The sequence below is a fragment of the Symphalangus syndactylus genome, chromosome 20 (genome assembly GCF_028878055.3).
Source record: "Symphalangus syndactylus isolate Jambi chromosome 20, NHGRI_mSymSyn1-v2.1_pri, whole genome shotgun sequence".
Taxonomy (NCBI): Eukaryota; Metazoa; Chordata; class Mammalia; order Primates; family Hylobatidae; genus Symphalangus; species Symphalangus syndactylus.
In genome coordinates, this window is record NC_072442.2 from 63151824 (window position 1) to 63179312 (window position 27489).

At 49.2% G+C, this 27489-nt stretch overlaps 2 protein-coding genes across 29 annotated transcripts in view; one reads left to right on the forward strand and one right to left on the reverse strand.

Annotated features, from left to right (window-relative positions):
• SCIMP (SLP adaptor and CSK interacting membrane protein) lies at positions 1-27395 on the forward strand. Of its 6 annotated transcripts, none has more exons than XM_063629617.1 (5): positions 1-264; positions 12053-12176; positions 14155-14215; positions 20777-20850; positions 25040-27395. In XM_063629617.1, the coding sequence occupies exons 1-5, from the start codon at positions 16-18 to the stop codon at positions 25222-25224; spliced, it is 693 nt and encodes a 230-aa protein (XP_063485687.1). In that variant the 5' UTR covers positions 1-15; the 3' UTR covers positions 25225-27395. The 6 variants fall into 6 exon arrangements, with proteins under 6 accessions (XP_063485687.1, XP_063485688.1, XP_055111791.1 ...); XM_063629618.1 differs by having other exon boundaries at positions 41-264; positions 12053-12155; XM_055255816.2 differs by lacking the exon at positions 1-264 and adding an exon at positions 299-757 and having other exon boundaries at positions 12053-12155.
• LOC134735275 (uncharacterized) overlaps positions 1-27489 on the reverse strand; it is a 48975-nt gene that overhangs the window by 5570 nt on the left and 15916 nt on the right. For 10 of the 23 annotated variants that reach the window (XR_010118298.1, XR_010118288.1, XR_010118296.1 and 7 more), the window contains exons 2-4: positions 21186-21345; positions 5016-5233; positions 297-1669 (exon numbers count right to left, since the gene is read on the reverse strand). Coding sequence is in view for 1 of the 23 variants with exons in the window: in XM_063629615.1 (XP_063485685.1) it covers positions 1557-1669; positions 5016-5233; positions 8886-8983; positions 21186-21494 (738 nt within the window). In the remaining 22 variants the exon portion in view is untranslated. Of the gene's footprint in view, positions 1-157; positions 1670-5015; positions 5234-8885; positions 8984-21185; positions 21530-27489 lie in introns of those variants that run through there. The other 13 variants (XR_010118294.1, XR_010118283.1, XR_010118297.1 and 10 more) reach the window with 4 other exon arrangements.

Consider the following 27489-nt stretch of genomic DNA (forward strand, 5'->3'; position numbering starts at 1 on the left):
AGCCAATTCAACAAAATGGTTAATTGGTTTCCCCACCCCAACCCCCATGTTCAGAGGCCGTGGGCCTGGCTGGGAGTTCTGTCTCACAGTGTTGTAAGAGGGGACCCAACTCAGTCAAAATGCTCCACTGGCCACATTTCTCAAGGTCGCCACTCACCCGCCTTTAGAAACAGGAAGCCTGTCCCTTGCTTCCTCCAAGCAGAAGATGTGTCAGCAGTTCCAAGGTGCACAGGAGCTTTCAAGAGTCACCCTCGTGGTGAGATGGTGAGTTTGTCACACATGAGCTGGTTTCTTACCTGGATCTGTCTCTGCATGGGAGCTGGCGTCCTGTCGCTCTTCTTGAGACTGAGGTTGCCACATCCAGGAATGCTCAAGGAAAACTCGTCTGTGGGGACACCAAACCCACCCCCACTGCCAAGTCTCCACCCTGGCCCCTGCCAGGACCCCCTACCACACCATGAGGGTCCTCTGGTAGGCCTTGCGGGAGCGACACGGGGCAGTGAGAAGATTCTGGCTTCTGGACAGCCGTCGGTGGTGAGCTTCCCTGGAAAAGGGATGGTTGCCTAGAGATGACGCCAGGGTCTCTGCCCCGTGGGCTGACTAGAAAGGGGAAGTGGTCAGGATGGGGCTCACTGTCTCTAGCAGTGGGTGAGGGCCTGTGAGTGAGGAATGCCTCTCACCAGCTGTGCCTGAGCCGCAGCACTCCAGCCACCGCTGTCTCCTTAGCTGCTCACATATGGATACTTTCACAGTTCAGGTAAGCATCTCGGCTTTCCAAGGGACAGTTTCCTGCTCTCTTCACAGCAGACATCTGCCAGCGCCGGCATCAGGGCATGTGTCCCTGGAAGCCACCAATCGGCACTGGGCCAGGGGATTGCAGCCTGGGGCCCTGGTACGACTGCTGTGTAGGGTTGGAGAAAAACTTGCATTGAAGGATCTGCTCTACCGGTAAGTGGCTGAGTGACCTGAGGCATCACTTTACCTCTCTGGGCCTTTTCCTCATGTGTGTGTCAGGGGCGATGAAGAAGTCTACCTCTTGGATTGAAAGGAGATAATGACTGGGAGTGAGAGGTCTCAACTGTAACGAGTTACTCTCACTTTCTGGATGCCGACAGTGTGTTTTGGGACTTGATATGTGAGAAGACTGTCATGGTGCTATGCTGGAGGTGGTGGTGGGAGCGAGGCACTCACTGTGTCAATTTATTTATTTTTATTTTATTTTGAGATGGAGTTTCACTCTTGTCGCCCAGGCTGGAGTGCAGTGACGCAATCTCGGCTCACTGCAACCACCGCCTCCCAGGTTCAAGCGATTCTCCTGCCTCAGCCTCCTGAGTAGCTGGGATTACAGGCACCCGCCACCACACCTGGCTAATTTCTGTATTTTTAGTAGAGATGGAGTTTCACCATGTTGGCCCGGCTGCTCTCGAACTCCTGACCTCAGGTGATCTGCCCACCTCGGCCTCCCAAAGTGCTGGGATTACCATGGTGTGAATTTAGGCTACGTCTTGGGGCTCTTGGATGAAAGACCTGGAACACCTCCAGTCTTGGTAGCTTTGTCATTGCATCTCTGCTTTCAGCAGTTCATTAGGCACCTTCCCTTCCAGAAGCCTCGAGATCAAAGTGTGTTGGGCTGGCGTGAGTTCTCGGTGGAGCCATCTGCTTTCGCCCTCTGGAAAATTATTTCAAGAAGAGATCTGGGTTTGGCTTTGCCATATCCACTCCCACTGCCCAGTGTATCCACTTGTCCCCGAGGTCTTGGCCATGAAGCAATGCGGAGCGCAGGCTTCACTCTGCTTCAGTGGTAAATAACTACTGAGACGCAGGCGGGGCGCGGTGGCTTATGCCTGTAATCCCAGCACTTTGGGAGGCCAAGGCGGACAGATCACGAGGTCAAGAGATCGAGAACAGCCTGGCCAACATGGTGAAACCCCGTCTCTACTAAAAATACAAAAATTAGCTGGGTGTGGTGGTGGGCGCCTACAGTCCCAGCTACTCGGGAGGCTGAGGCAGGAGAATCGTTTGAGCCCAGGAGGTGGAGGTTGCAGTGAGCCGAGATTATGCCACTGCACTCCAGCCTGGTGACAGAGCAAGACTCCATCTCAAAAAAAAAAAAAAAAAAAAAACTACTGAGAGGCTTAAAGCAAGGAAGGGACAGGGTCACACTGGTATTTGGCAGCCAGTGGGGAGCCAGGTGGGGGCTAGGGGCCAGCGAAAATGGAATGGTCCAGGTACAGAGATGAGGACTTGGACTACATTTGGAGGCTGACGGGCTGAAGCAGGGTGGGGATGGGGCCATGGGAGATACAGGAATGAGGCGAGGTTTCCGGTCTTTCCCAGAAATGAAAGTATAGAGAAGGGGAGAAGAGAGGCTGGACTCCTTTTAATGACCCTGCCCTGCACTTCCCCATGCACACTTGGGTTTTAAGTTGCCAGTGACTATCCACATGGCCATTTCTGGTGCTGACATCAGCGAGAAGGACAAGTGGAGCGAGGCTCAGTGGCTCACGCCTGTAATCCCAGCACTTTGGGAGGCCAAGGCAGGTGGATCACTTGAGGTCAGGAGTTTGAGACCAGCCAGGCCAACATGGCAAAACCCCATCTCTACTAAAAATACACAAAAATTAGCCAGGTATGGTGGTGCGTGTCGGTAATCCCAGCTACTCAGGAGGCTGAGGCAGAAGAATAGCTTGAACCGGGAAGTAGAGGTCGCAGTGAGCTGAGATTGCACCAGTGGAGTCTAGCCTGGGCGACAGAGCAAGACTCCACCTCAAAAAAAAAAAAAAAAAAAAGACGAAGAAGAACGAGTGGGAACAAGGCCTCACTGAGCATGAACAGAAACAGTCTGGGAATTAGAGACGAACTGGGGCAAGAACTGCTCATGCCAACTGGCCTAAATTTCTCTACAGCCTCTCAGACCCTCGAGATCTAGGCTGGGATTAGTTCGAACCCTCATTCCAGGCCTGCCAAAGTCCAAAGCCCTCCTCAGGACTTCTGTGGACTCCTGAGGAGCCCACCTCTTTTTCCATGGTCAGTAATGGGCCTGCAGCCTCTGTGGGTAAAACTGTTTATACTGCACTGTTTATATTCCACCCCTTTCTTAGTTCCCCACACCCCCAGCACAAATCTGCTCACAAAAGCATTGGCAGATGCAGCAGACTTTAACAAAGACTCAGCGGGAGGCCACCAGAGGGGCTTGTAACACATCAGTGCAAACAACTGTACACAGAACATAACACGGCCCTGCTCTGAAAATGTCTTTGCCACCCTGTCCCTGGGCACTTTCTATCAGTTCCTCATCTTGATACCAAATGAGGCCCATTCTGCTCATCACACAGTAAGCCAATCACTGAGGTGACCAGTTTTTTTTTTTTTTTTTTTTGAGATGAGTCTCGCTCTGCCACCCAGGCTGGAGTGCAGTGGCGTGATCTCGGCTCACTGCAAGCTCCGCCTCCTGGGTTCAAGCCATTCTCCTGCCTCAGCCTCCCGAGTAGCTGGGACTACAGGCGCCCACCACCATGCCCGGCTAATTTTTTGTATTTTTTTAGTAGAGACGAGGTTTCACCGTGTTAGCCAGGGTGGTCTTGATCTCCTGACCTCGTGATCTGCCCATCTCAGCCTCCCGAAATGCAGGGATTACAGGTGTGAGCCACCACGCCCCGCCGAGATGACCAGTTTTGCAGCAGAGAATGCGTTTATTCATGAGGCAGCCAAGTGAGGAGATGGGAAAACAGGTCTCAAACCCACTTCCTCAAAGATGGGGATTAGAGACGTTGATGGGACAAAGAAGCAGGTGGCCTAAGGTGTGGGGAAGGTGATTGGAGGGAAAAGTAGGACATCGGTGTTCTGTGCAAGCCTAGTCAAGCTTCGTGGTTCTTCACAGGATGCAGGTTCACAAAATGGTGGCATTAGCATGATTAAGGATGGAGTTTTTGGCGCTCTGACATCAAATGTCACCTACTGGACACTCACACAGACCAAGCTGAAGGATTGATGCTCATAAGTGGCTTGAACTGGATAAAAGCTGACCCCAAGTTCCTGAAAAACAACTTTTCTTTTCTTTTCTTTTTTTTTTTTTTCACTCTCGTCACTCAGGCTGTAGTGCAATGGCATAATCTTGGAGACTCACTGCAACCTCCACCTCCCGGGTTCAAACGATTCTCCTCCCTCAGCCTTCAAGTGGCTGGGATTACAGGTGCCTACCACCACACCAGGCTAATTTCTGTATTTTTAGTAGAAACGGGGTTTCACCATGTTGGCCAGGCTGGTCTCGAACTCCTGACCTCAGGTGATCTGCCCACCTTGGCCTCCCAAAGTGCTGGGATTACAGGCATGAGCCACCGTGGCCAGCCCCTGAAAAACAACTTAAACAACCATTACTATGATGACCTATACGTCAGAGATGTTATCCAGCAGGAAGCTAGTGAAAGTCCAGTTAAATATTGCTTAGCTACATGACTTTTAGCTATATAGGTTTTTTATTTTATTTTTTTTTTAAAGACAGGGTCTCACTCTGTAACCTAGGCTAGAGTGCACTGATGGTGATCACGGCTCACTGCAGCCTCAACCTCCTAGAGTCAAGCCATCCTCCCACCTCAGCCTCCTGAGTATCTGGGACTACAGGCACATGCCACCACATCTGTTTTTTTTGTTTTGTTTTGTTTTTTAATTTTTAGTAGAGAGAAGGTCTTGCCATGTTGCCTAGGCTGGTCTTGAACTCCTGGGCTCAAGTGATCCTCCAGCCTCGGCCTCCCAAAGTGCTGGGATTACAGGTGTGAGCCACTGCCCCCAGCAGCTATATAGATTTTAAGATCAACTAGAAGCAAGTGACTAAAATCAAGTAGGGTAGGTTAAGTTCTGCAGGCCTAATCTAGCCCTCGGGTTCACTCCCACCTTTGCACCATCCTGCTGCCTTCCCTTCTCATCTTTCCATCCCTTCTTCTCATCACCTTCCCTCCCAGAACTCCAAATTCTCCCCCTCTATAACCCAGAGGAATTCAACATTCCCCAGTTCCTACCAGCAAACTTCATTCCTAGCCCAGCCAGCGTTGCAGATCTGCAGATCCTCTGCAGGGAGAATAGGGGGCTCTCCTGGTCGGTAGCTGCCCTTCTTAGAAGACACTTGCGATTGTAAATAGAACTTGGTTGGTTTGCCCTTAATAATGCCTCATGCTTGGTGATCTTCTGCACACAGAGCTCTTTTGCATGCATCATCTCTTGGAAGCTGTTCAGAAGCCTGCAAGGAGATATTAAGCGTCTTATTCCAAGTGCAACGGCTAAGTGGGAACGGGAAACCTATTCCCCCTGGCCAGGTGCAGTGGCTCATGCCTGTAATCCTGGTACTTTGGGATGCTGGGGCGGAGGATCACTTGGGGCCCAGAGTTTGAGACCAGCCTAGGCAATATTTTTTGTGTGTCTACAACATTTTTTTGTCTCTACGAAAAGGAAAGGAAGGGAAAGGAGAGGAAAGGAGAAAAAGAGGAGAGAAGAAAGGAGAGAAGAGGAGAGGAGAAAGGAGAGAGGAGAAGAGTGGAGAGGAGAGGAGTGGAGAGGAGAGGAGCGGACAGGAGAACGGAGATGGGGGGAGGGGAGTGGAGGGGAACTTGTTCCCTCGATGGCCAGCCTAGGGCCCTTCAATGCTTCATTTATGTGAATACGTGTATACCTATCACAATGTAAATTATATTTCTTACTGAAGATCTTCTTTTAAAAATGCTAAATAGGCTGGACGTGGTGGCTCATGCCTGTAATCCCAGCACTATGGGGGGCCAAGGCGGGTGGATCACCTGAAGTCAGGAGTTCAAGAGCAGCCTGACCAATATGGTGAAACCCCATCTCTACTAAAAATATAAAAATTAGCTGGGCATGGTGGCGTGCAACTGTAGTCCCAGCTACTTGGGAGGCTAAGATAGGAGAATTGCTTGAACCGGGGAGATGGAGGTTGCAGTGAGCCGAGATCGTGCCACTGCACTCCAGCCTGGGCGACAGAGCAAGACTCCATCTCAAAAAAAAAAAAAAAAAAGAAAAAAGAAAGCTAAATAAACCCACAGTCTCAGAAATTCCTGGTGAAGGAAAATGTGATTTCTGTCCCTGACACCCTGGAAATGCCCTTTGGAGAAATGAAAGTGAAGCTGACGTGGTGACTGCCTTCAGCTGCTCTCCCACTCACCTGCCCTCTTCCCTGTGGAAGGTCTTGCCAAATCCTTTCCACTGAAACCACCCAGAACTGCAACAGGCTTACTCATTTTCCTTGAAAATGTCATGGACAACTAGAGGAATGGGGAGAAACAAAGGGGAAGCTGGAACTCCACCTCCCCGGCATTGCATTGCCACTGCTTCCCAGCCAGCCTCTTGACCCCAGTAGCCAATGGCCAGTGCAGGACAGGGAGCCTGCCCAGGGTTGCGTGTCCAGATGAGGCTTTGGAATTAGACTGCACAGCACAGGAATTTCAGGTACTGGACCCAAAGTGACTTCTGCCTGCATTCTCGGGTGGGAGGTCCATCTACAGCAGAGGAAAGAGACTGGGGCATCATCCATTCATTCGTATATTCACAGATATGTATGGTATGTCCTGCCCCAGGTGATGTTCTAGGTGCTAGAAACACAGTGGTAATTACAGACAAAGCCTCTGCTCTTACGGTGCTTGCCCATCAGTGTGGGAGACAGACAAGGAACAAACAGAACAAATACACCAAGAGACAACTGTCACTGTCATAGGCTCAGTTGGAAGAAAAATGCATTTCACTTTTTTTTTCTTTTTTTGAGACAGGGTCTTGCTCTGTCACTCAGGCTGGAGTGCAGTGGCACAGTCATGGCCCAATGTAGCCTTGAACCCCTGGGCTCAAGCAACCCTCTCACCTAAGCTTCTTGAGTAGCTGGGACTATAGGCATGCACCACCTCGCCTGGCAAATTTTTAAATTTTTTTGTAGAGACAAGGTCTTGCTATGTTGCCCAGGCTGGTTGCTAACTCCTGGCCTTCAGTGATCCTCCTGCCTCAGCCTCCAAAAGTGTTGCGATTACAGGTGTGAGCCACTGTGCTCAATGCATTTCATTTTCGTTTCTTTGTCTGTTTTGAGACAAGATTTGGCTCTGTCACCCAGGCTGCAGTGCAGTGGCGTGATTGCAGCTCACTACAGCCTCAATTTCCTGGGCTCCAACAATCCTCCCACTTCAACCTCCCATGTAGCTGGGGCCACAGGCATGTGCCACCATGCCCAACTTATTTTTCATTTTTTAAATTTTTTTGGAGAAGGAGCCTAGCTCTGTCGCCCAGGCTGGAGTGCAGTGGCATGATCTAGGCTCATCACAACCTCCGCCTCCCAGTGTCAAACAATTCTCCTGCCTCAGCCTCCCAAGTAGCTGAGATTAGAGGTGCACACCACCACACCTGGCTAATTTTTGTATTTTAGTAGAGACGGGGTTTCACCATGTTGACCAGGCTGGTCTTGAACTCCTGACCTCATGATCCGCCTGCCTCGGCCTCCCAAAGTGCTGGGATTACAGGCATGAGCCACTGCGCCCAACATATTTCACACATACATATTGCAGGGGTAGTGATATCCCTTCACGTAGCTGAGGAGTTCTTGGGATGCGGTAGGCAAGGAGAAAGGATGGCCTCAGGAGAGAGGCTCCACCAGCTGAAATTGTGAAGAAAGTGCCATGGGAATGGGGGCTGGGGGCTGGGCTGGAAGGTGGAGGAGTTGGTGCGTGCTGTTGGACTGCTCTGTTCAAGCCGGACCCCTCCCACCTCAACCCCCACACTGTTGACTTTGCCTCCCACCTCAGGAAATGGAAACTTAGGTGTGAGCTCTCAACTTCCTGCACCCAAGCCCCTTCTCTCTGGTTCTATTCGGTGTCACTCCCTTCTCTAATCCTTGTTCCCTTTTGAAAGTTCATTCTGGGTGGGCAGAGTGGCTCACGCCTGTAATCCCAGCACTGTGGGAGGCCGAGATGTGTGGGTCACTTGAGGTTAGGAGTTCAAGACCACCCTGGCCAACATGGTGAAACCCCTGAGTAGCTGAGGAGGAGCTTAACCTCCTGAGTAGCTGTGACTACAGGTGCATGCCACCACGCCCGGCTAAGTGTAAGAGTGTGTGTGCGTGCGCGCGCGTGTGTGTGTGTGCGCGTGTGTGTGTGCGTGTGTGCGTGTGTGTGTGTGCGTGTGTGTGTGCATGTGTGTGTGTGTGCGTGTGTGTGTGTGTGCGCGTGTGTGTGTGTGTGCGCGTGTGTGTGTGTGTGTGTGCGTGCGCGTGTGTGTATAGAGACAGGGTCTTGCTATGTTGCCCAAGCTGATCATGAACTCCTGGACTCAAGTGATCTGCCTGCCTTGGCCTCCTGAAGTGCTAGGATTACAGGCATGAGCTACTGCACTCGGCCAGTGCAAACACTTCTTTGCGATCCTTCAGTAGCCCTCAGTAGTCCTGTACTCAAAATCTTTTCGGCCCTCTGTGGCCACAACTCCAGGCCTGCTAACACAGGTAGGATCCAGCTTCCATACCTTCCCAGGGCCTGAACTCGGTCATGCAGCCATTGCGTACTCCCTGTTTTCTGTATTCTCTATCATCCTTCCCCAGGGCTTCCCCTCTCTGGAAGCACCTTGGCCATTAAACCAGCCTGGTGGCCTAGAGGACAATCTACTGGAACTAGGATGTGATTCTCTTAGGGCCCCTCTCTCAGCTGCCCTCTCTCAAAAAGCAAGCTCTCCTTGGTTCTATTGAAAATGTGTTGGCTGGGCGTGGTGGCTCACGCCTGTAATCCCGGCACTTTGGGAGGCTGAGGCAGGCAGATCACCTGAGGTCAGGAGTTCGAGACCTGCCTGGCCAAAATGGTGAAACCCCATCTCTACTAAAAATACAAAAAAAATTAGCCGGGCATGGGGGTACACACCTGTAATCGCAGCTACTCAAGAGGCTGAGGCAGAAGAATCGCTTGAACTGGGGAGGCGGAGGTTGCAGTGAGCTGAGATCGTGCCATTGCACTCCAGCCTGGGGGACAAGAGCGAGACTTCATCTCAAAAAAGAAAAGAAAAGAAAAGAAAAAGTGTCTCTCTGTGGTCCATTTCATTTGTAAGAACAAAACTAACAAAAAATATTTACTACTCTGAGTAGTTCTGAAAATGACCCGTGGTTTCACTTTCTGACATCATTCCACTTCCTCTTTCCCAAGAAACTGATGATAATGAAATTTCCTTGACCTTGAAACCTAAGCAATAGTTTTCCTTGGAAGCTACACTACATGGCCAATTTATTCTTTTCAGTGTCATCAAAGTAAATGTACGTAGTGTAAAAATCAAGTAATGCAGAGAGTTTATAACAAAAAGCAACAGCCCCTGTCTTCCCGCCTCGTCCTTCCACGCAGTCACAATCCAGATACAACAGCTTTGAATGCGCAGGTTGTGGTATTTATCTCTATCGCTCTAAAGAGTATTGTTTCAGGAAAAACTCTGCAAACGGTGTTTTTTCTCTGTTCTCACAGCACCACAACAATCATCAACACAGAAAAGGGCTTCTGTGATCAAATGTGTGAGGGTTTTTCCGCCACACATCAAGCAGTGAACACCAGCTGGGTGTTCTCCAATTCAATGCCAGCACTATAGACCCAGAGATAGTATCAGATCTCACAGCTCCGTCCCCAAGACTGCTGCCCCCAACTCCCCAGATGTCGGTCGCAAGTCCGGGCCTCTGGAACTTGAGAGCAACCAGCTTCAAGCTGGGGTTCTCACGACTCCCTCTTTGAGATCAGTGTTTTTTTTTTTTTTGAGATGGAATCTCGCTCTTGTTGCCCAGACTAGAGTGCAATGGCACAAGCTCGGCTCACCACAACCTCTGCCTCCTGGGTTCAAGCAATTCTCTTGCCTCAGTCTCTAAAGTAGCTGGGATTACAGGCATGCACAACCATGCCCAGCTAATTTTTTGTATTTTTTAGTAGAGACGGGGTTTCACCATGATGGCCAAGCTGGTTTTGAACCCCTGACTTCAAGTGATCCTCCTGCCTCAGCCTCCCAAAGTGCTGAGATTACAGGCGTGAGCCACTGCACCTAGGCTTTGTTTTTGTTTTGAGATGGAGTCTTGCTCTATTGTCCAGGCTGGAATGTAGTGGCATGATCTCAGCTCACTGCAACCTCTGCTTCCTGGCTTTAACCAATTCTCCCGCCTCAGCCTCCCGAGTAGCTGGGGCTACAGGCGCGTGCCACCACACCCAGCTAATTTTTGTATTTTTAGTAGAGACAGGGTTTCGCCATGTTGGCCAGGTTGGTCTTGAACTCCTGACCTGAAGTGATCTGCCCGCCTCAGCCTCCCAAAGTGCTGGGATTACAGGCGTGAGCCACCGCGCCCGGCCGTGTTATGCAGTTTTATTGGAGGTTTGATGGTAACAAAAGGCGACACCACGGCATAACCTAGGTAGCAATTTAAGGCTGGACATGAGGTATTACTGTCCTAGAAACGCCTTGGTCATTTGCCACTACAGCAGCTTCCTAACCAGGCTCTGACTTGCCGTTCTCTTCTTGACCTCTCTCTCTGCTGCTAACCTTTTCCAAGACTTTCCCCTCTCTGGTCTGTCAGCTTCCAGCCCTCAAATGCCTGTTAACTCTCATGCAGATCAACTCAGTTTGCCCTATATCTTCAGCTTCACCCTTCTGACCATATCTCACTCAAAGAGACCCATCCAGCTATTTTTCTAACCCTCACCTCAAACAAAAGCTCTCAAAATTTCTCTCCCCTGCTATGCATTAAGTCTGACTTGTCCTTGTGATTAAAAACAACTGGCTGGGCACAGTGGCTTGTGCCTATAATCCTAGCACTTTGGGAGGCCGAGGCAGGCGGATCACGAGGTCAGGAGTTCAAGACCAGCTTGGCCAACATGGTGAAATCCCATCTCTACTAAAAATACAAAAATTAGCCAGGCGTGGTGGCACACACCTTTAATCCCAGCTACTCAGGGGGCTGAGGCTGAGGCAGGAGAATTGCTTGGGAGGCAGAGGTTGCAGTGAGCCGAGATCATGCCACTGCACTCCAGCCTGGGCGACAGAGTGAGACTCCGTCTCAAAAAACAAACAAACAAAAAAAACCTGGCCTGGTGCGGTGGCTCACGCCTGTAATCCCAGCACTTTGGGAGGCCAAGGCGGGCGGATCACGAGCTCAGGAGATCGAGACTATCCTGGCTAACACGGTGAAACCCCGTCTCTACTAAAAAAATACAAAAAAATCAGCCGGGCATGGTGGCGGGCGCCTGTAGTCCCAGCTACTTGGGAGGCTGAGGCAGGAGAATGGCGTGAACCCGGGAGGCAGAGCTTGCAGAGAGCCCAGATCACGCCACTGCACTCCAGCTTGGGTGACAGAGCGAGACTCCGTCTCAAGAAGAAAAACAACAACCCTGCAGTCAATTATTGCTTTAAATGGCACCCTGCCCCTCCTGCTGCATGTCTGAAAGAGCAGTGATGATGTCTACCATTTCTAGAGGGTCCAGTAGGTACATGCTTGATCTCCAGTCCTCACAAACCTCAATGAAGTAGGAGGTACCATTCCCATATTACAGATAAGGCTCACAGAAGGTCGAGTGACATGCCTGAGGTCCCCCAGGTGTTAATGAGTAGGGTATGGCTGTGAACCAGTGCCTGATTCCTAAGCAGTTGTCTGCATCTCTACACAACACAGTAGATTAGCTGGGCGTGGTGGCTCATGTCTGTAATCCCAGTACTTTGGGAGGCCAAGGCAAGTGGATCACCTGAGGTCAGGAGTTCAAGACCAGCCTGGCCAACGTGGCGAAACCCCATCTCTACTAAAAATACAAAAATTAGCCAGGTGTGGTGGTGAGTGCCTGTAGTCCCAGTTGCTCTGGAGGCTGAGGCAGGAGAATCACTTGAACCCGGGAGGAGGAGGTTGCAGTGAGCTGAGAGCTGAAATCACGTCATTGCACTCCAGCCTGGGCGACAGAGTGAGACTCCGACTCAGGAAAAAAAAAAAAAAAAACCCACAGTAGATAACTGCCCCATTCCACCCAACCCCAGGATGTCTTTCATTCATGCCTCATTCTTCTCTCTCCATTCTTCTCAGGATTCCACTGCAATGAGTTGGTGGAGGAATAATTTCTGGATCATCTTAGCTGTGGCCATCATCGTTGTCTCTGTGGGCCTGGGCCTCATCCTGTACTGTGTCTGTAAGTGGCAGCTTAGACGAGGTAATGGCCATCTTACCTAGGCAGGTGGAGGGAGGAGCCAGGTGGTAATCGGTGCAGTAGAGCTCCTTTAGGGCAAGCAAATCAATCCTGGGCCTGAATGAGCTGAATTTTGGATTAAGCATCTTGCATTCTGGGTTTGAGTCCTAGCTCTGCCACTACATTATGTCTCTAGGCCTCAGTTTCCTCATCCACGTAGTGAAAGGAGGGATGTCAACTAATCTCCAAGAGCCCTTCTAGCCCTAATCATCTGGGTGAAAGCAGAATCTGTTTCAAGGCACAGTATGCTCAAGTGCTTTTTCTTCCCTATGTGGCTACTGATCACAGCATCTTGCGAGAACACAAGTATATGGAATATTAAGAACTGTCTTGGCTGGGTGCGGTGGCTCATGCCTGTAATCCCAGCACTTTGGGAAGCCCAGGCGGTGGGATCATCTGAGGTCAGGAGTTCGAGACTAGCCTGGCCAAAATGGCGAAACCCCGTCTCTACTAAAAATACAAAAATTAGCGGGGTGTGGTGATGGGTGCCTGTAATCCCAGCTACTCAGGAGGCTGAGGCAGGAGAATCACTTGAATCCGGGAGGCGGAGGTTGCAGTGAGCCGAGATCATGCCACTGCACTCCAGCCTGGATGACAAGAGTGAGACTCCATCTCAAAAAAAAAGAACTGTCTTGAGGAATAAAATATGGACTCAACCCACAGCCAACATGTTTGGCCACCATGATTGCCTTCTCTGAGGCCATACTCTGAATTTTCTGGTATTACCTAGACCAGAAACCTCTTGGCACCCTCAGACATAAATAAGTAGACTAGGGATTAACACTAACTTTAGATTATCTGTAAGTGGGGTTTCCACTTTCCTGTTCATCTCCAGAAACATGAAAGCCTTGATTCGATGGTGTGTTATCTTGACTTCTCGTTCTTTTAAATAACGACCTGGCCGGGCACGGTGGCTCACGCCTGTAATCCCAGCACTTTGGGAGGCCAAGGCGGGCAGATCACAAGGTGAGGAGATCAAGACCATCCTGGCTAACATGGTGAAACCCCGTTTCTACTAAAAATACAAAAAAAATTAGCCGGGTGTGGTGGCGGGCACCTGTAGTCCCAGCTGCTTGGGAGGGTGAGGCAGGAGAATGGCATGAACCTGGGAGGCAGAGCTTGCAGTGAGCCGAGATCGCATCACTGCACTCCAGTCTGGGCAACAGTGTGAGACTCCATCTTAAAAAAAAAAAAAAGTTTTCATTCCCACCAGGTGCAGTGGCCCACGCCTGTAATCTCAGCACAGCACTTTGGGAGGCTGAGGCGGGTGGATCACTTGAGGTCGGGAGTTCAAGACCAGCCTGGCCAACATGGCAAAACCCCCACCTCTACTAAAAATACAAAAATTAGCCAGGTGTGGTGGCAGGTGCCTGTAATGTCAGCTACTCAGGAGGCTAAGGCAGGAGAATCACTTGAACCCAGGGAGAAGAGGTTGCAGTGGGTCGAGATTGCGCCACTGCACTCCAGCCTGGGCAACAAGAGTGAGGCTCTGTCTGGGGGAAAAAAAAAGTTTCCATTCTCAAATATGGACAAAAGAATGACCCTGAACTAGAACTTTACCTACTTTCTTTTTATGTTCAACCACTCCTATTAACAAGCAGGCTATAATTTATAACAACTTATATGTCCAGCACATTACAGGATACAAACTGCTTTTCCGATGCTTTATCTGATTTCCTCCCAACCACACTTTTGATTATTCATTCAACCAACATTTCTAAGTGCCACCTAAGTGCCAGGCACAGAGGAAATAAACACCACCCACGCTGTGGCTGCCCTCACTGGGTTAGTGCAGAGGCTCTGTGGTCAGACAGTCTGGGTTCAAAGTCCAGCCCTATCATTTATTAACTCTGTGTCCCTAAGTGTGTTTTCTCTGGGTTACATTCGAAAATCACAACTTTTGCTAATTCTTCTTCTATGAACATGCTTTTCCCCCTCTTAGGCAAGAAATGGGAAATTGCCAAGCCCCTGAAACACAAGCAAGATGAAGAAAAGACGTATGAGTAAGTGGGGGGGAATCCTTCCGCTTTTTACTGTTGAGAACTGCCTGTTCCCTTCCACCCTTGTCCCTCCACTACTGTGCCAGTATGACTGAGACATCCGCATTTCCTGTAGAGCTGGTGAGACGTCACACCTGCCAAATCTCTCCACATAAGGGCAGAGACTCAGGACATTGTCGATGCAGGGCAAGTCCTCCCTCCTCTCATCTCTCTCTCTCTCTCTCTTTTTTTTTTTTTGAGATGGAGTCTTGCTCTGTCGCCCAGGCTGGAGTGCATTGGCGCGATCTCGGCTCACTGCAGCCTCTGCCTCCTAGGTTCAAGCAATTCTCCTGCCTCAGCCTCCCAAGTAGCTGGGATTACAGGCACCCACCATCACGCCTGCCTAATTTTTGTATTTTTAGTAGAAATGGGGTTTCACCATGTTGGCCAGGCTGGTCTCAAACTCCTGACCTCAGGTGATCCACCCGCCTTGGCCTCTCAAAGTGCTAGGATTATAGGCGTGAGCCATCAGGCCTGCCTGGTAGTTCTATTTTTTTTATTTTTATTTTTTGAGATGGAGTCTCGCTCTGTCACCCAGGCTGGAATGCAGTGGCGCAATCTCGGCTCACCACAACCTCTGCCTCCCAGTTTCAAGCAATTCTCCTGCCTCAGCCTTCCAAGTAGCTGAGATTACAGGCACACGACAGCATATCCAGCTAATTTTTTTATTTTGTATTTTTAGTAGAGACGGGGTTTCACCATGTTGACCAGGCTGGTCTCAAACTCCTGACCTCGTGATCCACCCACCTTGGCCTCCCAGAGTGCTGGGATTATAGACGTGAGCCACTGCACCCGGCCTCTTTTTTTTTTTTTTTTTTTGGAGACAAGGTCTTGCTATGTTGCCTAGGCAGCTCTAAAGCTCCTGTGGGTCTCAAACTCCTAGGCTCATGCAATTCCCCCACCTTAGCTTCCCAAGTAGCTGGGATTACAAGCACATGCCACTGTGCCCAGCCTACTCTCATCTATTCCAACAAAGGTCACAGGTTGGGCTGTGTGTTCTGGGCCCAACACCTGGTCTGTACTTCTTTTCTTTTGATGGATTCCAAATATAGTCCTCCGAAAGCTACTGTGCTGAAAAAAAATATGCCATCCACTTTACTTTTGTGTTTTGTGATCTATTTGGGGCTTTATGACCAATATCTGCGTTGGGGATCTCCAAGGCCACTCTTAGGCTTGAGAATTCACTAGAAGAACACACGGGACCCAGAAAAGCTATTTTACTCAACAATTACAGTACATTATGGTGAAAGAATACAGATTCAAATCAGCAAATGAAAAAGTGTCTGGGCCGGGCACAGTGGCTCAAGCCTGTAATCCCAGCACTTTGGGAGGCCAAGGCAGGCGGATCACAAGGTCAGGAGATCAAGACCATCCTGGCTAACACGGTGAAACCCCGTCTCTACTAAAAATACAAAAAATTAGCCGGGCGTGGTGGCGGGCGCCTGTAGTCCCAGCTGCTCGGGAGGCTGAGGCAGGAGAATGGCGTGAACCTGGGAGGTGGAGCTTGCAGTGAGCCCAGATCGCGCTACTGCACTCCAGCCTGGAAGACAGAGCAAGACTCCGTCTCAAAAAAAAAATAATAAAATAAAAAATAAAAAGTGACGGAGTGCGGGGTCTAGCGGAAAGCCGGCAAAGCTTGCAGTTGTCCTCTCCCAGTGAAGTCGCACAGAGAGCCCCAGTTCTCCCAGTAACAATGTGTGGCAACAGACGTGAAGCACTGCTGACTGGAGAAGCTCACCTGAGCCTTGGAGTAGAGTTTTTCTTTTACTGGGGGTTAGTCACGTGGGCATGGAATACCTGCATTTAGCTTTATCAAATTGAGAAAACATGGCCCAGGGCCCCAGGCAAACAAAAACAGGCATTCACCATAAACCACATTATTAACATAAACTATCTGGTGTGGCTCAAGGCTCCCAGATATACAAAGACACTCTTTATTTACTTACGAGATGGAGTCCCACTCTGTCGCCCAGGCTGGAGAGCAATGGCGTGATTTCCGCTCCCTGCAACCTCTGCCTCCCAGGTTCAAGTGCTTCTCCTGCCTCAGCTTCCTAAGTAGCTGGGATTACAGGCACCTGCCACCATGCCCGGCTAATTTTTGTATTTTTAGTAGAGACGGTGTTTCACCGTGTTGGCCAGGCTGGTCTGGAACTCCTGACCTCAAGTGATCCACCCACCTTGGCCTCTCAAAGTGCTGGGATTACAAGTGTGAGCCACAATGCCCGGCCTCAAAGACACTTCTTTTTTTTTTTTTTGAGACAGAGTCTCACTCTGTTACCCAGGCTGGAGTGCAATAGCGCGATCTTGGCTCACCACAACCTCTGCCTCCCAGGTACAAGCGACTCTCCTGCCCCAGTCTCCTGAGTGGCTGGGATTACAGGCACGCGCCACCACACCTGGCTCATTTTTTGTATTTTTAGTAGAGACGGGGTTTCACTATGTTGGCCAGGCTGGTCTCGAACTCCTAACCTTGTGATCTGCCCATCTCGGCCTCCCAAAGTGCTGGGATTACAGGCGTGAGCCACCGCGCCCGGCTGGAGACACTCTTATTAGGGAGGATATTCCAAGGGTTTAGAGATTATTTCCCAGGAGCCAGTCAAGAGCCAGTCCTTTCTTTGGCGTATACACACTATCTAAAACAAAACTTACACTTGGGGCGAGGTGCAGTGGCTTATGCCTGTAATCTCAGCACTTTGAGAGGCCAAGGTGGGAGTATCACTTGAGGCCAGGAGTTCAAGACTAGCCTGGACAACATAGTGAGATCCTGTATACAAAACATTTTTAAATCTATGCTTTTCTAAAATGGCTTTTGTTGTAGCTTCAGGGATCCAGCAAATAAGACTCCCCGTGTCTCTATCAATTCTGATCCCTTTCAAGAATAAGACAAATGTGTCAGGTAGCCAGGTGACTAAAATATTGCCTTTTTTAAGAATAAAACTGCTGGGCGCAGTGGCTCAGGCTTGTAATCCCAGCACTTTGGGAGGCCGAGGCGGGCGGATCACGAGGTCAGGAGATCGAGACCACAGTGAAACCCCGTCTCTACTAAAAATACAAAAAATTAGCTGGGCATGGTGGCGGGCGCCTGTAGTCCCAGCTACTCGGAGAGGCTGAGGCAGGAGAATGGCGTGAACCCGGGAGGCGGAGCTTGCAGTGAGCCGAGATTGCGCCACTGCACTCCAGCCTAGGTGATAGAGCGAGACTCCGTCTCAAAAAAAAAAAAAAAAAAAAAAGAATAAAACTGGGGCCAGGTGCGGCAGCTCACACCTGTAATCCCAGACTTTGGGAGGCCGATGCAGGCAGATCACCTGAGGTCAAGAGTTCGAGACCAGTCTGGCCAACATGGTGAAACCCTGTCTCTACTAAAAATATAGAAATTAGCCGGGCGTGGTGGTGTGTGCCTGTAATCCCAGCTACTTGGGAGGCTGAGGCAGGAGAATCGCTTGAACCCAGGAGGTGGAGACTGCAGTGAGCCAAGATCGTGCCACTGCACTCCAGCCTGGGTGACGAGTGAAACTCAGTCTCAAAAAAAAAACAAAAAAATAAAACTGGTATTGGCCAGGGGCAGTGGTTCATGCCTATAATCCCAGCACTTTGGTAGGCCCAAGTGGGAGGATGGCTTGAGGCCAGGAGTTTGAGACCAGCCTGGGCAACATAGTGGGGCCCCATGTCTGAAAAAAATACCAAAATTAGCCAGGTGTGGTGGTGTCTGCTTGTAGTCCCAGCTACTTGGTAGGCGGAGGTGGGAGGATTGCTTGAACCCATGAGGTTGGGGCAGCAGTGAGCTGTGATAGTGCCACTGCACTCCAGCCTGGGTGTCAAAGTGGGACCCTGTCTCAAAAAAAAAAACACAAAAAAAACACACAAGCAAACAAAAAAGAATAAAACTGGGATTGCAGAATGTGGCTCTTTTCTGTGAGCTAGTGAGTTTCCTAATTTGGAACTGGGTGACTTTCCTGCCCAGTTCACAGGCAGCTCCGGAAAACCTCAGGTCTCCCCCACCAAGTAGACCCCTCTCTCTGAATGGCAAAGACCAGAGCAGGATTTGTGAATTCTGCAGTCAGGCCAGCTCTGGAGGAGAAAGTGAGAGGAGCTAGACTTTTCCCAAATTTAGCAGTCAGATGAGTTGCTTTCTTCTCTTAGGAAGAGCTACAGAGGGGTGGTGAGAGCCGCCAGTGGAACTCTACCCCCATGTCCCTGTCTGCGCTCAACCCAACAACCTAAAAATGTTCATTCATTCCCAGGGGGACTTTATAGCATATAGGAGTCAAATCAGTGTACCTAGGGGGATGGAGGCCCAAGTAAGGAAGTTTTCTTAGAGTTTATCTTTTAGTTAAAACTTTGTACCAAAGTATAATACAAATACAGAAAAATGGAAATACTAAGTGTACAACCTGATGAATTTCCATGAACTGAACACACCCAGGTAACTGGCACCCAGATCAAGAAATAGGATATTACCGGCACTTCAGAGGCTTACCGTATACAGCCTTTCAACCATTACTTCCCAAAGGTAATCACTGTCTGTGATAGTATAAATTAGCTTTTTGGGTTTTTTTGTTTGTTTGTTTGTTTGTTTTTGAGATGGAGTCTCACTCTGTCACCCAGGCTAGAGTGCAGTGGCGCAATCTTGGCTCTCTGTAACCTCCACCTCCCGGGTTCAAGCGATTCTTCTGACTCAGCCTCCTGAGTAGCTGGGACTATAGGTGCGTGCCACACCTGGCTAATTTTTGTATTTTTAGTAGAGACTGGATTTCATCATGTTGGCCAGGCTGGTCTCGATCTCCTGACCTCGTGATCTGCCTGCCTTGGCCTCCCAAAGTGCTGGGATTACAGGCGTGCGCCACCGTGCCCGGCAGCTTTTTGGTTTTTATGCAATCTATTAATGGCATCATACAGTATATATTATGTGGTGTTTGGCTTTTTTGCTCAACATCATTTTTATGAGATTCATTGTGTGTAGTTGTAGATTGTTCATTCTTTTTTTTTTTTTTTGAGACGGGGTTTCGCTCTGTCGCCCAGGCTGGAGTGCGGTGGCGCAATCTCGGCTCACTGCAAGCTCCGCCTCCTGGGTTCACGCCATTCTCCTGCCTCAGCCTCTCCGAGTAGCTGGGACTACAGGCACCCGCCACCATGCCCGGCTAATTTTTTGTATTTTTAGTAGAGACGGGGTTTCACCGTGGTCTCGATCTCCTGACCTCGTGATTCGCCCACCTCGGCCTTCCAAAGTGCTGGGATTACAAACGTGAGCCACCGCGCCCGGCCTGATTGTTCATTCTTGTTGCTATAGAACATTCCACCGTGGGAGTACACCACTATTTATTTATTTATTTAGAGACAGGGTCTCACTCTTAACCAGGCTGGAGTACAGTGGTGCAATCATAGCTCACTGTAACCTCAAATTTTGGGCTCAAGTGATCCTCCTGCTTCAGTCTCCTGAGTAGCTGGGACTACAGGTGTATGCCACCACAACCAGCTAATTATGTTGATTGTTTGTAGAGACTGGGTCTCCCTGTGTTGCCCAGGGTCTCCCTATATTACCCTCAACCCCCTGGGCTCAAGCCGTCCTCCCTCTTTCGCCTCCCAAAGTGATGGGATTACCGATGTCAGCCACCTTGCCCAGTCACTTTACCATAATTAATCTATCCATTCTACTGCTGATGGGCATTTGGGTTGTGTGATGGCAAATTTTATGTGTCTGTGCTTCTCTGGACAACCCAGACTAACACAGGTCGTGTCCAATTTGGAGCTGTTATGAATAGTGTTGCTCTGAACATTCTAATGCATGTTTTGGTGAACAGATGCGAGCATTTTGATAGGCTGTAGACCCAGTAGTGGAAATGCTGCCTCAAGGCGTGTGTACATTCTGCTTTAGGAGTTCATCTGCTTTTGTTTTTTGGGGTTTTTTTTTTTGTTTGTTTTGAGACAGAGTCTCGCTCTGTTGCCTAGGCTGGAGGGCAGTAGCACGATCTCGGCTCACTGCAACCTCCGCTTCCCAGGTTCAAGCGATTCCCCTGCCTCAGCCTCCTGAGTAGGTGGGATTACAGGTGAGCATCATCATGCCTGGCTAATTTTTGTATTTTTAAGTAGAGACAGGGTTTCACCATGTTGGCCAGGCTAGTCTTGAACTCCTTGACCTCAGGTGATCCATCTGCCTTGGCCTCCCAAAGTGCTGGGATTACAGGCGTGTGCCACCATGCCTGGCTCATCTGTTTTGCAAATAGAAATACATCTGGTGCCTACCTCTCCTAATCCAGCTCAGGTGAACCAGGAAGGTGTGCTCCATGCTCTGAATTATAGCACTTTATTTCCCTCCCCTCAGTTTCAGCCATTTCCTGTGCTAGAGAAAACGGTTTCATTAGGGTGCCAGTTACAAATGGGATCCAGGACCTACAAAGGAAAGGAAATGCTCCCAATTCGTAGAGACCAAGATTTGAATGTTCAACCCATTGACTTTCCTTGACGTTTTCTCTTAAATCTGCTGGGAGCAGGCATGACCCAAACCAAACACTGATTCTCTCTCTCTAGGAATGTTCTTAATGAGTCGCCAGTTCAATTACCGCCTCTGCCACCGAGGAATTGGCCTTCTCTAGAAGACTCTTGTAAGTATATTTTACTGGTAGCAGTTTCATTTAGGGTAAGATAACAAGTTTATTAAGGTGTCTTTTTTTTTTTTTTTTTTTTTGAGATGAAGTCTTGAAGTCTCACTCTGTCGCCCAGGCTGCAGTGCAGTGGCACAATCTCAGCTCACTGCAAGCTCCACCTCCCAGGTTCACGCCTGTTAGCCAGGATGGTCTCTCCTGACCTCATGATCTGTCCGCCTTGGCCTCCCAAAGTGCTGGGATTACAGGCGTGAGCTACCGCGCCTGGCCCCTATCAAGGTGTCTTAGATAGCTCAGGCTGCTGTAACAAAAATACTATAGACTGGGGTGCTTACGCAACAGAAATTTGTTTTCTCATTGTTCTGAGGCTGGAAGCCTGAGATGAGGCTGCTGGCCGATTTCTGTGAGGTTTCTGGTGAGGGCTCTCCTCCTGGCTTGCAGACCGCTGCCTTCTTGCTATGTCCCCACAAATGGACTTTCCTTGGTGCATTCAAGCTGGGGAAGAGCATCAGGGAGTCAGATTTCTGGTGTTTCTTCTTACAAGGACACTGATCCTGTTGGATCAAGGCGTCATTCCTATGGCCACATATAGCCTCACTGGGGGTTAAGGCTTGAACATGTGAATTTTGGGGGGACACAAACATTCAGTCTGTAACACTAGGATTTATAGATGCAGCATCCTGATTATTTTATTTTTGAGGCAGAGTCTTGCTTTCTCACCCAGGCTGGAGTGCAGTGGCATGATTTCAGTTCACTGCAATCTCCACCTCCTAGGTTCAAGCTATTTTCCTGCCTCAGCCTCCTGAGTAACTGGGATTATAGGCACGCACCACCACACCCAGCTAATTTTTTATATGTTTAGTAGAGACGGGGTTTCGCCATATTTACCAGGCTGGTCTTGAACTCCTGACCTCAAGTGATCCACCCACCTCGACCTCCCAAAGTGCTGGGATTACAGGCATGAGCCACCACACACAGCCAGCATCCTGTTTAAAAGAGACAGCCAGAGGCCGGGCGCGGTGGCTCACGCTTGTAATCCCAGCACTTTGGGAGGCCGAGGCGGGCGGATCACGAGGTCAGGAGATCGAGACCACGGTGAAACCCCTTCTCTACTAGAAATACAAAAAATTAGCCGGGCGTGGTGGCGGGCGCCTGTAGTCCCAGCTACTCGGAGAGGCTGAGGCAGGAGAATGGCGTGAACCCGGGAGGCGGAGCTTGCAGCGAGCCGAGATCGCGCCACTGCACTCCAGCCTGGGCAACAGAGCGAGACTCTGTCTCAAAAAAAAAAATTAAAAAAAAAAATAAATAAATAAAAGAGACAGCCAGAGGCTGGGCACAGTGGCATATGCTTGTAATCCCAACACTCTGGAAGGCCAGGGCGGGCAGATGACTTGAGCTCGGGAGTCTGAGAACAGCCTGGGCAACGTGGCAAAATCCTATCTTTACTAAAATTAGCCAGTGTGATGGTATACACCTATAGTCCCAGCTACTTGGAAGGCTGAGGTGGGGGGATCGCTTGAGCCTGGGAAGTCTGCAGTGAGCCATGATAGCATCACTGCACTCCAGCCTGGACGACAGAGAGCCTGTCTCAAAACAAAAAGGATGAAAAGGCAAAAAGGGAGCAGAATAAGTACCGACGCACCCAACGGCCTGATATAAGGTGTAAATTCATGTTCAAATCCTGGCTTGGAACATAAACAGAAAGAAACATGGGGTGTCCCTAGGCCTCTCACTTCCTATCAGAAAAACTCTGCCTGGTTCCTTTGACTGGAAGGTTCTTCCTTAAGCTCTTTGCATAGCTGGATTTTCCTCATCCTTCAGATGTCAGCTCAAAAGTCACCAACTCAAAGAGGCCCTCTCTGTCCACTCAACCTAAAGTAGTTCTGCTAATTTCCTTTATGAAACTGACAGTTACCCACAATTGTCTTATTTACTTATTGTTCATTTGTGTATTATTGATCTCCTCCACTGGAGTATAACTTCAGGAACACAGGAACGTTTCTTGTCCACCACTATTAATATTTATCCACTACCTAGAACAGGGCATGAGGCTCAGTCAATACTTAAGAAAAATATCTTGATTGGATAGATAAATAATATTAGCTAACATTTACTGAGCGTGCGCTGTGTTTCAGGTCCCACACTAAGCACTTTACAGGTATTAGCTCATTCACTCCTCACAACAACTCTACAAGCCAGGTACATTTTTTTTTTTTTTTTTTTTTGAGACGGAGTCTCGCTCTGTCGCCCAGGCTGGAGTGCAGTGGCGCGATCTCGGCTCACTGCAAGCTCTGCCTCCCGGGTTCACGCCATTCTCCTGCCTCAGCCTCTCCAGTAGCTGGGACTACAGGCGCCCACCACCAAGCCTGGCTAATTTTTTGTAATTTTAGTAGAGATGGGGTTTCACCGTGTTAGCCAGGATGATCTCGATCTCCTGACCTTGTGATCTGCCCGCCTCAGCCTCTCCCAGAGTGCTGGGATTACAGGCGTGAGCCACCGCGCCCAGCCCAAGCCAGGTACAATTTTTTTTTTTTTTTTGAGACGGAGTCTCGCTCTGTCGCCCAGGCTGGAGTGCAGTGGCGCAATCTCGGCTCAGTGCAAGCTCCGCCTCCCGGGTTCACACCATTCTCCCGCCTCAGCCTCCCGAGTAGCTGGGACTACAGGCGCCCGCCACTGCGCCCAGCTAATTTTTTGTATTTTTAGTAGAGATGGGGTTTCACCATGGTCTCGATCTCCTGACCTCGTGATCCGCCCGCCTCGGCCTCCCAAAGTGCTGGGATTACAGGCTTGAGCCACCGCGCCCGGCCGCCAGGTACATTTTTATTCCCCTTTGACAGATGAGGATGCTGAGTCACAGATAAGTTACTTACCTATAGTCACACAGCTAATGACTGCTGGAACCTGAACATGAACTCGGGTCTGTCAAACTGCAGAGTTCTGCAAATAGTGGCATTTCAGGTTTTCTTAGGAAAAGATGAGATTGTGGGAGAGGCAGTTCCAATCCCCATCAAAGATGGAGCTGAGCTGTTTCATCATCCTTCTATTACTTATGGACCTGTTCTTTTTGTTTTTTGTTTCTTTTTCTTTTTTCTTTTTGAGACAGAGTCTCGCTCTGTTGCCCAGGCTAGAGTGCAATGGCACAATCTTGGCTCACTGCAACCTTTGCCACCCGGGTTCAAGCAATTCTCCTGTCTCAGCCTCCCGAGTTGCTGGGATTACAGGCACCCACCATCACGCCCAGATAATTTTTGTATTTTTGTAGAGACAGGGTTTCACCATGTTGGCCAGGCTGGTCTCGAACTCCCAACCTCAGATGATCTGCCCACTTCAGCCTCCCAAAGTGCTGGGATTACAGGCGTGAGCCACTGCCCCCAGCCTCCTATGAGCCTGTTCTGTACTAATTCCACCTTTTGAAAACAACGCCATCCCCTTTCATCTTAGCAGAGAGATTTGTACATAAGCAATTACAGAGAGTCCTGGAAAACAGTGTAAGTCACTGGAAGGGATGTGCCAAAAAGGAAAGATGATTTGTTTCACTTCCTTGTGAAAATTAGGATCTGTAACACAACAGCACTCGTATGACTACTGGGCTCTGGTCTGTTTCATCTATTCTTTTCTTTTTGGAGACAGGGTCTTACTATATTGTCCAAGCTGAAGTGCAGTGGCGTGATCATGGCTCAGTGTAGCCTCAACCTTCTGGGCTCAGGAGATCCTCTTGCCTCAGCCTCCCAATTAGCTGGGACTATAGGCATGCACCACCACATCCGGCTAATTTTTAAATTTTTCTGTAGAGACGAGTCTCCCTGTGTTGCCCAAGCTGGTCTGGAACTCCTAGGCTCAAGTGATCCTCCCACCTTGGCCTCCCAGAGTACTGGGACTACAGGGGTGAGCTCTTGCACCTGACCTGGTCTGTTTCTTTTCTAAGCTTTTGCTTCATGGTTTCCATGCAGTGCAGTCTTAGGCAGAGAGATATGGGAGTCAAGATGTCTGACTAATATTCTCCATTTACTCACTTGGGTGATCCTGAGACTGTGTCAGGTCTGCGTCTAAATTTCCTCTGTAAAATGGGGATCTGGCCCACTAGAAGTGGGAAAATCACTGAAACGTGAAAATCACACCGAGCCACTGCATTCAAAAATATAAAAACACATGATAGCTTTGCATCTAAGGAACTTTTTGTGTATTCTAGCCCCACAGGAAACCCCAAGTCAGCCGCCTGCTACATACTCATTGGTAAATAAAGTTAAAAATAAGAAGACTGTTTCCATCCCAAGCTACATTGAGCCTGAAGATGACTATGATGATGTTGAAATCCCTGAAAATACTGAAAAGCATCATTTTGAAACAGCCATTTCTTCTTTTTGGCAAAGCTGAAGAGGGTTCACACGACTTATTTTAAAACAATCAAGAATGGTTGAACTTCAGTAGGTCTCTGGGCCCTGAAAGCCAGTGGTGATTTTATGAAGCTCTGTAAGATAAAGCACTTCCCAAACCTTAGATGAAGATACCCCTGCGATCAGATGACTGCAGCCAGAGGAGAGACGTGGGTGCTCTGCTCTGAGGACTGAGACGGCTCAGCCTTGTGCTGTTGAGGAAAGTTTCCATGGGAAGGACCATGGGGCTCCATGGCTCCCACCTGTGAGAAACTACTCATTTCTTGGCACTCTTTCCCCCTTCATTCCCTTTGGTTTGCATGGTTCTGAGTGATATTAAATCTCAGCATTTGGTTGTGCAGACCCTCCCAGGCTCCCATCCCCAGCAAGGCCCTCATCAAGCATGCTGGTCTTCACCCTCTCACCCCATCCACCTCCTGCACTGTGAGGCTGTGGGTGAGTTATAGCTGAGTGCTCTTGTGCCCAGGTTCCCACACCACATCTCACAAATTTGCAAGGGCAGGGAGTACCTTTTGTTCCTGCGAACCCTCCCCACCTAGACACCCTGCAAACCCCAATGCCTTTATATGATGTAGGCCAAATTGACCATAGAGATTTGAGTTTTCACCTAGGTTTTTGCCCCGTGCTTGCAAGTTGTACTGTAACAATGGACAAAGGACAAAAGTTACCTTCTGATTTACACCTAGAAGCATCATTTTGCAATAGGTGTGTTGGGGGTGCTACAGGAAAAATAGATTTCCCCCAGGAAAAATCATGGGGAACAGGAAAGAAAGGGGCATGTAACAATGGCATATTTAAGATGAGAGTTCAGGGGGCTTAACATCCCCTGTCCATCATTTTTATCAGTACTTCCTCGAGTTCTAGGAAAACAGCCTCAAGCCCCTTCCTTCCAGATCACTGTCCCTGGGCATCTGGGAGGAGGCAGAAGGTCCAGTGTGATGTGCTGCAGCCAATGAGATGCCAGGGACGTGGGCTGCTGTCTTGTTAAAAAGTGTCCTAATGGGGTCAATGAGGCCCAAGTCAGCTTTGTAGGCTCTTAGACCTCATCAATTCCTGCTAGCTGATCTGCCAGAGCCCTGGGATTTGACTCATTCTAACTATACTCACAAGATGCTGGTTTCTAAGTAACCTCTGGGAAATCTGGCAAATGAACAGCCTTGCAGAGAGAGCACTGTGAACCTGGAAAGGCCTGAGAGTGACTCTCAGACTGAGCTTTCCCTCAAGAGATGGGAAAATGTGTTCCTCCCATTTTCAAGCTTTCTCTCTCAATCAACGCTGGATCCAGCACTGGGGACCTGGGCTTCCTCCCTGGTTCTCTCTTTCTAGACTCTATGAAGGCTTCCACCTTGCTATTAATACCTCCTTGGGAGGCCGAGGTGGGCGGATCACCTGAGGTCGGGAGTTCGAGACCAGCCTGACCAACATGGAGAAACCTCATTTCTACCCAAAATACAAAATTAGTCAGGCATGGTGGTGCATGCCTGTAATCCCAGCTACTTGCGGGGCTGAGGCAGGAGAATCGCTTGAAACCAGGAGGCAGAGGTTGCAGTGAGCCGAGAACATGCCATTGCACTCCGGCCTGGGCAACAAGGGTGGAACTCCATCTCAAAAAATAAAAATAAATAAATAAATAAATCCTCCTTATGTTAGGCCAGTAGTTCTCTAACTATGGCCTTATGGGACTCTGGTATCCCACTAGCCAAAGAGAGGACTCTTCCCAAATTATAGAACAAAAATAAGCCAAAGGATTGGAGTGTTTCAAACACATGCTTTCTTCTTATAAATGTTCTGTAAACCCTCCAAAACAAACAAACAAAAACAATAATAAAATAAAATGGCCTTCGCTATGGTCCCTCTTGCCGCTGTGCACAACGCCATTCCTCTGTATGAAACATTCTTCCCCACCTTTGGATCCTTCCCATTTCATCTTGGCTACCCTTTCCTCATGATCCAACTTGGGTTAGTGCCTCCTGGACGCTCTCCTTTCATAGCATTAGCATGTTTATTATCGCTTATCTGTCTCTCTCCTCCACTAGACCCAAAGCAACATGAGGGCAGGGAATGTGTCCTTCTTTCCTCTACTGTTTTCCCTGTTCCTAGCACAGTGCCCAGGCACATTGTAGATGCTCAATAAATATGTTGAATAATCAATTGGATTGAATGAATGAATCAATGAACTCCTCTGAGCTCTCACGGCTCCCATACTTGGCCCTATGGAAATACTTCTCCTTTGTATTATAATTAT

Bases quoted from the DNA above. Each gene is read 5' to 3' on its own strand.
- SCIMP (XM_063629617.1), top strand. From the start codon at position 16: ATGGTTAATTGGTTTCCCCACCCCAACCCCCATGTTCAGAGGCCGTGG. The intron at 265-12,052 runs GTGAGTTTGTCA...CATTCTTCTCAG, and splicing joins GTCACCCTCGTGGTGAGATG to GATTCCACTGCAATGAGTTG. The intron at 14,216-20,776 runs GTAAGTGGGGGG...CTCTCTCTCTAG, and splicing joins GATGAAGAAAAGACGTATGA to GAATGTTCTTAATGAGTCGC.